The sequence below is a fragment of the Bos mutus genome, chromosome 19, assembly GCF_027580195.1.
Source record: "Bos mutus isolate GX-2022 chromosome 19, NWIPB_WYAK_1.1, whole genome shotgun sequence".
Classification (NCBI taxonomy): Eukaryota; Metazoa; Chordata; class Mammalia; order Artiodactyla; family Bovidae; genus Bos; species Bos mutus.
This window is the reverse complement of record NC_091635.1, coordinates 37,246,975-37,256,636: the sequence shown is the minus strand read 5'-3', so window position 1 is coordinate 37,256,636 and position 9,662 is coordinate 37,246,975. Positions and strand designations below refer to the sequence as shown.

General features: G+C 52.1%; 1 protein-coding gene across 2 annotated transcripts in view; it reads right to left on the bottom strand.

Annotated features, from left to right (window-relative positions):
- Positions 1 to 388: 388 nt before the first annotated feature.
- Positions 389 to 9,662, bottom strand: part of NPLOC4 (NPL4 homolog, ubiquitin recognition factor) — a 50,141-nt gene continuing 40,867 nt past the window's right edge. For both annotated transcript variants that reach the window (XM_070390191.1, XM_070390192.1), the window contains 4 exons: positions 9,054 to 9,149; positions 7,794 to 7,910; positions 6,300 to 6,402; positions 389 to 2,697 (listed from right to left, as the gene is read on the bottom strand). In XM_070390191.1, the coding sequence (XP_070246292.1) occupies positions 2,540 to 2,697; positions 6,300 to 6,402; positions 7,794 to 7,910; positions 9,054 to 9,149 (474 nt within the window). In that variant the 3' untranslated portion in view covers positions 389 to 2,539. The remainder of the gene's footprint in view (positions 2,698 to 6,299; positions 6,403 to 7,793; positions 7,911 to 9,053; positions 9,150 to 9,662) is intronic.

The following is a 9,662-nucleotide window of genomic DNA, read 5'->3' as shown; positions in this document are numbered from 1 at the left end:
TCAGGCCAGGCAGCATGTCCCCTCCAGGCCTTGCTCCCCTCGCACCTGTCTAAGTTCACGGGCTTCTGGCCTTTGTCCTTCACCTGCTGCCTGGCTGCCTGCACCTGACCCACCAAAGGCCAGGAGCAGCCACATGGCTGACAGTGGGAAGGGTACAGGAAAGGCACAGAGGAGGCCAGGCTCTGCTCCTCCCAGGGACATCATGCTGGGACCACAGGCCGACGAGCCTGGGCAGGAGGGGGTCTCTATCCTTCATACTCTAAACACATCAGCAAAGGACAGTGACATGTGGAGAGGAAGTCATCAAGTCACCCGACAAGGTAGGCAGGTCAAGGATCAGGGCAGGGAGAGGCCTCAGGGCCCAGGAAGGACAAACGGGGCGCTGACAGTCGCTTCAGGTGCTTTTATTGGTTCACTTGCAGGGCTGGAGTCCAGGCAACACTACTGCAAACCCAACCGACACACACCTGCAAGACCCAAGTGGGAGCACGGGGAGCAGACTGGTCAGTGGAGGCTGGGCACCTAGTCACCCTTCGCTGAGTTATGGTGCCTGGTGGCATGAGAGGGTGTGTCCACATGAGGGCAGGTAGGATGAAGGTGGGGCTGGGGGCCCCCTCCCTTGTGTAAAAGGAGATGGCTAAGCTGCCTGGGCCTGAGTCTGCTGGCAGGGTGCCCCCGCTCCTTATGCTGACCCCTGACTGTCTTTGGACAATAAAGTGCATTACTGAACAAAGAGTGACTCAAAACCAGAAGCAGAGAAATCACAACACTTTTTCTTTAGCTAAAAGACAGACGGAAATGAACTATGCAGATGCCAGAACTTCAGGGTGAGCAGGATATTGGTCGAAGAGAAGGTAAAGACCAGAACAAGAGGAGGAGGAACGGTGGGGGCCGTGAGGTCTGAGGTTAGCGCACTCCTGCTCCCCCTGCAGACTCACGTCTGATCAAAGGAGCAGGCGACCTGGGCCAGAACACACGCCCAGCTTTCTGGCAGGCAGCCACAGATGAGCTGGGGAAACGGGGCTCTGTGCCTCGTGCCCCTAGAACAGGCCCAACCCACTGGCCACTTGAGTGTCCTATGCCAGGTCAACCCGGAGGTGCCAGGCACACCCCTGCCACAAATAAACACAACACCCAGGTGTGCTCTGTTCACAGGCCAAGGGCGAGGGAGGGTCACATAGATTTGCGTCCTGCCCTAGGACAGAGACACGAAGTCCTCAAGCAGCCTGTGTCTGGGTCCACCTCTCCCGGGGATGAGTGCAGTGCAGCTCAGAGATACAGGTTTTTTTTAAGGCAAAGAGGCATCAGGATGTCCACAGCTCCTGGGGAAGGGCCAGATTGGAACCCAGCTGTAGAAGAAATGCAGGACCCTAGAGCACGTGCAAGGTCTGACCACAACCTTTGTCCTGGGATGGTCTGTACCCACACCTCAGCACAGTACCCACTTTCTGACGACCCAGCAGCAGCTCCACAGCCCTCTACAACCAGGTTCCTACTCCCTGACCTGGCTTGTAATGTGGCCTTGTCAGAGGCCAGGGTCTAGGCAGGACAAGAAGAAGGAATGGTGGGGACAAAAGGGACCAGAGCTTCCAGCCCTGCCTGGGGCCACCCAGCTCACCCGATGCAGGCCTGGTCAAGTGTTGGCTGCCCGAGGGGCTGCCTGCTCAGTGGGGGACACTGCCATGCTCCTGCTTGGTCCTGGGTCTGCAGCTGTGCCAGCCATGTGGCCTGGCAGGAAAGTCTCAGGCACTGAGGTTCACTTGTGAGGAGACCTGACTGTGGGTCCCCCGTCCACTCACCCAGGCTGCACACACCTCCAGGGACTCATTAAAGGAGGGACGAAGGTGGAAACTAGTCTCTCTCACTCCCCTTTTATGCAGTTTTTATCTTAAAAAAAATAAATAAAAGTCTTCTGGGCAGGAATTACTGATTAACTGTTATTGCAACCAAAGCAGACTTTAAAACCCCCCCATGGAAGCTGGGTGGGAGCAGGAAAGGGCGGGCAGCAGATTCACCTGCAGACCAGGCGGACAGGAGGCCATGAGCCTCTGGCCACACATTTCCACTGCATGATGGCTACCAGAAGGGGAAGAGGTGGCCCTCACAGGCAGGGTCTGCCCCAGAGCAACAGGGTACAGAGGTCACCAAGAGCTCCCAACCAAAACAGGAACAGGAGCAGGAACAAAAAGCATCCAAGGAAGGAAAAAAGAAAGCTGGATGGTGGCAGCGAGCCCTCCCACCCCGATTCCAGGTGATGATTCAGAGGCACCTAGTCCTTCTACCACAGTGGGGGCTGCTGTGGGCGGCCAGTTGAGGCCACACCGTGCCTCCACCAGGATACTGGTTTTAGCCCGCAGAGCACCAGCCTGACTCCCTCTCTCCAGGGAAGCCTGGTGCTGAGAAGCTTCCTGGGTCAGGGACCCCAGGGCAGCCGCCCCCACCTTGCCTTCAGGGCTGCTGAGGTGGGGCACGGTCACAACAATCTCGGCTTCTGAGAGGGCTGGGGTAGGCCCAGTCCCGCCAGCAGGGCCTGGGAGCCCTAGGTCCTGGGGAGGCTGCACATCTCGCAGTGGCCGGTGCCCGGCTGGTTCATGAAGGTGCAGTGCTGACAGGCCCACATGGCGGACGAGGCGGCATGTGTGGAGCCACCGACGGCTCCGTACTCCTGGAGGCCTGGAAGCTGCACACCAACTGTGCCTGTGGGGTAGGGAGAGAAGCAGTATTCATCCATTCTGCACAGGAAGCTGTCCCACCCCACTCTGAGAGCTGCTGCTTATCAGGACAGGAGGGGACTCGAAAAGCAACTGCCATGGGCGTGGACAAACGTGGCTTGAGAGCCCCACCTTGGGTCCTCTGCTCTCTCTCACACACAAAGCCCTGCTAAGGAAAGCTGCTGTCTGCTGAGCAGAAGGCTGCCAGCTGTGGCCACTCATGCACCTGCCCACTGCCCCTGCCCAGCTGCTGTGTCAGTGGCTCCTTCCTTTTCACTGCTGAGCAGCAGTATGTGGTATGAAGAGCATCTCTGGTTATCTGTCTCCCTCCTGATGCACACTTGGGTCACTGCCAGTTTTAAGCTATTGTGAACAAAGCTGCCACGAATATTCTTAACACAAATCTTAGTGCGGATTTGTGTTTGCCTGTCTCTTGAGTAGCAGTGGGCTGGCTGGGTCATCCTTACCAGGGCGTGGGAGAGCTCCAGCTGCTCTGGGAGTGTGTGAGCACGCAATGCAGCCAGAGTCTGCATCTCATCTCACAGCATGTAATGGTAGCTTATTCAATTTCCACTTTTCTGATGACTGATGGTGACCTTACTGAAGCTTTTTGTGGGACATCTTCTATGGCGTATCTTCTCCTAGTCTGTGCCTTGCCTTTTCAAGTTTTAGACAACATTTCTTCATGAGCCCAAGTGTTTCATTCTGATAAAGTCCACCTGACCAATCTTTTAGTCAGTGTTTTTCTCTGTCCTACCTTCAAGGTCCTGAACATATTCAACTCTTTTTTTAACATATATCTTTACAGTTGTAGATCTTACCACTAGGTCTATCAGCCTGTGATAGACCTAATGTCCCAGCCTGTATTGATTTTTTGTTTCTTTGATTAAAAAAAAAAATCTTTTAGCTTCTCCTGTTGCAGCACACAGGCTCAGTAGCTGCAGCTCGCCGGATCTAGAGCTCATAGGCTTCAATATTTGTGGCACACAGGCTGTTGCTCCACAGCATGTAGAATCTTCCTGTGTCCCCTGCACTGGCAGGCAGATTCTTAGCCACTGTACCACCAGGGAAGTCCTGTGTTGATTTTTATATATGGGGTGTACTGCAGAAGTCCAAGTTCATTTTACCCACACAGATACCCATTTGCTTCAATGTGTTTTCCTAAAAAGGGTATATCTCAATCAGGTGCCTTGTTATCACCCAATTCTCAACTCTCCATCTGGCCCATCAGCCTATTTATTCTCATGCCAACAGCACCCCGTTTTAACCATGGCAGCCTTACTATTGAAAACAGACAGTTCACATCCTCCAGCTTCTTTTTTTTTAAATATTTTATTTCTTTGGCTGCACCAGGTCTTAGCTGTGGCACGTGGGACCTTCGATTTTCACTGCAGCATACAAGATCTTTAGTCGTGGCATGCTAACTCTTAGCTGCAGCGTGTGGGTTCTAGTTCTCTGACCAGGGATCGAACTTGGACCCTCTGCGCTGGGAATGCAGAGCCCAATGGCACCCCACTCCAGTACTCTTGCCTGGAAATCCCATGGATGGAGGAGCCTGGTGGGCTGTAGACCATGGGGTCGCTAAGAGTTGGACATGACTGAGCAACTTCACTTTCACTTTTCTCTTTCATGTATTGGAGAAGGAAATGGCAACCCACTCCAGTGTTCTTGCCTGGAGCATCCAGGGACGGGGGAGCCTGGTGGGCTCCCATCCATGGGGTTGCACAGAGTCGGACACACTGAAGCGACTTAGCAGCAGCAGTAGCCACTGGACCACCTAGAAGTCTCCATTCTTCTTTTTTCATGATTGTTTTCTAGCCCCTCTACACCCCCAGATAAATTTTAAAACTTTTTCCCCTCCCTTCCCTTGCAAAATAAATATGTCTAAAGGGGAATGATGATTGAGACTGTACCAATTAATTTTGGGAAAACTGACATCTTAGAAATATCTTGCCTTCCAGTCCAGAACAATGGTATTTCTTTACGATCTATTTAGCTCTTCTGGCAAAGTGTTAGCTTTCAGCAGAGAGCTCTTACATGGCATCAGTAGACTGTGTCACGAGATCACTCACGTTCTGTGACTCTGCATCTGCAAAAGGTACTCCATTGCTAATTTACGTTACCAACCCCTGTGTAGTGAGCAGAGTTCTGTGAGTAGTGTATCTGTTGAAAGCATTTGACAACCACACAGCATGTTTTAGCAAAGTGACAGGCGCTTTCCCAATAGAGGCTCCAGGCAGTGGGTCCAGACCATACCATCCTGCTGCTGTGAGACTGATGCTTGACATAGGTTTGGGTTTCTTCCCAACAGAAGTATGAGGCGTGGAGCCAATGGGACCCAGCTCCTATGGGGTCACTAGCTTTTCATTAGTTTCTAGTGAGGATGGCAAGGCATACCACATGCTCAGACGAAATCCTTTCCTGATCTGGTTTTCTTTTCTCCCAACTGGGCCAGTGCTTATCTAGGAAAACCTCTTGGTCAAGCCACCCTCCTTTCCCAGCTTCCCCATGTGCTCTTTCTGGAGCTCTCTTTTTAGAGAGAGGGCTCCAAACCACTAAAGCTGCTGCAGTCAATGTTTCTGTGTGAGGCATCTGAAGAATAACACCAGAAGCTGGGAGAGCCCAGTACGTGGGAGAGCTGGACCAGGAGCTGAGACCCTGGCCAGCACCTCACACTGTCCACCCAAGGACATGAGGCCATGGGCTTGGCTGTAGGAATTTGGTGACAACATTGGGTCCTCTGTTTCAGAACGTGAGGACAAGAAGTAGATGGCATGTTCAGCTCTTTTACCGTTTGGCTGTCAGAATCATATAAAAAGAAAATTTAAACAGAAGAGCAACACAATGAATACCAAGGCTCCTCAAGCCCTGAACTTCCAGGTACTCAGTGTACAGAAAGTAAGAACCCCACGGGGCTCCCTGTGGCCTGGGCTCCACTGAGGGTTTCCTGACTAACTCTGGCTCGAGTAGCTGCCCTCCAGACTGAGAAAATGTTTAAACACTTTTTCATATGTACTTTCAGGTGTGTTTTCAGGGGGCACTGCAGTTCTTCTCAAAGCCACAGGGCAGAGGGCCACCAGGGTCACCATCCTCTCGAGCTCTTGGCGAGGGCGCTGGGAGTATGGGGGCAGCTGGATGGAGGCTGATGGTTGGAGGCTCTCACTCTGAAGACACAAGATCCCCTAGTTCTATTCTCTTTTCCTCTTTTTCCACCAAGAATACTCTGATGATTGACGGGGAAAGGGGAAAACAAAAGCCTGAGGAGCCCAAAAGCTGTCTGCGCTCAGCACTTAGGTGAGTGTGAAATTCCTGTTCACCTAAAACAATGACTTTCAAACTACTCCTAGAATCATGTACAAAAATCCATAGAACTGTGTATCCAAGATGTGTGGCCTTTACACATATGCTACAGTGATCAAAAACATCTGTGGGCCCCAGCAAAGGTCTGTCTGTGCTTGTTCCACTGCCCATGATGCCATCAGGATACATCTGGGCTCAGGTTTCCAGGGCCCAGGAAGAAGTACTGGGGCCTGAAGGGCAGGAGTCTGAGCCCTGGTCATGGGGGTTGCTGGAGGGGAGGACACTTACTGCAGAGCTGCTCGATGGTGGCCCATTGCTCAGACTTCTTCCAGGTCTGGGCAAGCTCCTCATTTCTGGTCCTCACGGCCTCCAGCAACAAGCTGATGCTGTCCTGCAAGAAACCAGAATGGAAGAGTCCAACTCGCTTCACTGACAGTAGACAGACTTGCTCACAAGTTTTTCCTCCCCAATATCAAGACACACTTAAGGGAGAATTGCGAATATCTCCCAGGCCGTCACATGAAACGCAAAACAACACACACTTAGTCTATAAAGACAAATGCTACATTGAGGTAAAATATAAATTCTTCCCAGAGAGCCCCAAGGTGACCACTGTGCTGCTCTCTCTCCTGGGCTGACTGCTCCACCCCTAGGTAGTCACAGCTCACAGGCCTTCTCCTGAGGGCCTGGGCAGACGGGCAGGAGCCCCATGGCCATGAGGCCCACCCTCGTCCCTCTCGCCTCCCTCAGTCCTCTGTCTTCATCACGTCTATATCTCAGTGCACTTTGCAACCTAGAACCCCAGGGTTAAAGTGCAGGGAACTAAATAGCTTTTTTTTTTTTTTTTTTAAATAGCTTTTATAATTAGAAACTTACAAAGCCTTCCAGGGGCTCTCAGGCAGTACCTTCAGAAAATGTTTCCTAACAGATGACTACAACAACAGCACACAGTTTCCAGTGAGAAGGCCCTAAGCTTTCACCACCTTCCCAACCAGACAGGCAGCAGCTGAGCCTGGGACTGGAGCTGCAACTCTCTGGGCTAAGCAGAGAAGGCAAAGCTAGTGTGAAGCCTCAGGATGCCCAACGTCAAGTATCACAAGTGAGCAGTTTGGACAAAAACAAACACAAGATCAACCCAGCAGGACACAAGAACAGCTACAGAAAAGCAGTGGGAGGAAGGGGCCTCGCCCTTCTACTCTGTCTCCTTGTAGAAATGCGTTTCCTTGGGTCTCAGGCAGAAAAAGGGCCAAAGTAAAAGGACAGCCACAACACAACCCATGCAAGAGGCTTCCTGATTGGACCTGCTACTCCTGTGCTGCTCAGAAAGCAGCTGCCATCTGTAACACTTCACCATCATCTCCCCACAAAGCATGTCCTAAAAACGCCAACTGTGCAGCTGTGCGCCCAGGGCCTGGATGTTGGCCAACCTTCTGGGCCAAGGTGATAAACCAGAGCTGATTCGGGAGAAGGGGAGATCAGGAAGAAGCAGAGGCTGGGATTCTCAAACTGTTCCAACAGGAATTTTTTAATTGCTGATTTCTAATGCTTCCCTTAGAAGGACACAGCTAAGCGGCCTCTGTGTCCCGTATGATTTGTCCTCCGTCATGGAGGGCAGACACTTTTGAACAAGCTGTTCTAGTGCAAACTCTAAAACTGAGAAAGTCACCTGTCAAGGTCCTTGTGCAAAGCTGCTGCCCACAGGACAGGTTAAGGGGGCCTTAGCTGCTCCGGTGCTGCCCAGAGTGCTCCAGTCTGAGGACAGAAAGCCCACCTGGTTCGTACCTGCAGAGGCATGACGTCATTGGTGACCAGGAACAGCAGGAGGTGGAAATCCGAGATAGTGTCCAGGAACACAGATGAGGTGTTGTGGGACAGGTAGGTGGCCAGGCTGTGGAAATCCTAGAGGTCCAGGTAAGGGGGGGAGGAGGGGGAGACAGACACAAGCACCCGTTGGTCCCAGGTCAGAGTCAGAGGAGAGCCACTGTCCTACAAAAACGAGACTGACCACATTTAGCGCTGAGGGATGGCCCACCCCCTCTCCTTCTAGAACCATTTACTGGGAGCCAGGGATTGAGAAACACAGCTGCAGAGGAAAACTTCCAGGAAAACACTCAGTACATCTGACTTACGGAAGAGTGTAAGCAACATGTCTGTGAAACTGACCCAGCTGTGAGACACATTCAAACTCACCTCTGGGGAAGAGTAGGAGTGGGAAGGCCACGTGGGGCTGCAGAAGCCCTGTCTGTCCGGGTGCACTGCTGACCACGGCAGCAGAGTAGTGAGGAACAGGAATTGCGGCAGAGGGACAGGGGGATTATATGACACTAACACTTTCAACAGGACTGAAGCAGGACATTCAAGGGTGCTACCCCAGTCAGTGGCTCTGCTCCTCCACCAGCACCTGGCCAGGTGGGCGGTGAGGAAACCAAAGTATCAGAGAGGCCCTGGACACGAGTCACTGCTTCAGAAGAAACTTTCAATGCAGACATTCTCTAACCAGGCCCATTTCTGCAGCACCTGTGATCAACTTGGAATGTGTGTTCACAGGCCACTGACGTGAGGACACGGCAGTCAGGGCAGTTCTGACTGGCCTAATGTGCAGGTGAGAGCCGAGGTGGCCAGGCCACATGAGGCCCCATGGTTTGGATGGTGCCAGAGAAACGTGGCAAGGTGATGTGGTAGAGGGCAGAGCACACAGCAAAGCAAGACACCGCCACAAAAGACGGCGCTTACCAACAATCAATAACCTTGCTGGAAGAGGACCTGAAGTGACCAATAAAACAGGCCCCCTGAGAATGGTCCTTCCGGCAAATCCGCAGGCCTGAGGACTTAGAGGGATTTGCCTCTATGCTCATCCACTGCCGCTGCCCTGGAGAGGGCTCATGAGATCAGCAGTATCTTAGAAAAAAGCCTAACCAGGCTTTGTCACAAGAACGAACGAGGAGAGTCAGAAACCTTGATACTTTCTGGAAAAACAATAGTGACACTAGATAAACAAGCAGCGGCGACTTTAAATTATGTTTCTAAAGACAAAGAGCTTACCTGTGTCTCACCCAGTACATCCCGGTTTTCAATAGGAAATGGATTTTGTGAAATAGAAAAAGTATAAACTGGATCCTTGGGGAAAGTTGTTGTGATCTAATGAACAAAAACACAAACCCATGATAAATTAATTGTGTCGTAAACAGGGATGTGGGCCCTGAGTACACCAATCCTTGGAGCCCCGAGCTGCTCACAGGAGCAAAGTCCTAACTGTTCTACCCTGAATGGGATGCTTAGCTCTTAGGACAGCCCCTAAATGAAAATTCTGAAACTGTGACTCTCAGAGGCAATTAAAGACTCATTTTTCATATCTGGTAAGACTGTGGTACCCGTGGGCAGTTTCCTAACTCCATCTCCACTGGGACGGCCTCTCAGCTGCTCTCCTGCTGCCAAGGGGGAGCTAGAGGGTGGGCCACGGGAAAGAACAGAGGCACGAGCGCCATCTCAGGAGCCAACGCTGTTCCCACCACCATGTCTGGAGGGCAAGTGCAGAACCAGTTCCTGATGGTTTTGAAAGCCATGGTGCCCTCCAGCGAGCTGGCTGAGGCCCCTTCCAATTCCCAGGCACCACTCCATGGAGCCAGGGCATGACCAGGCAAGAGGAGAGGC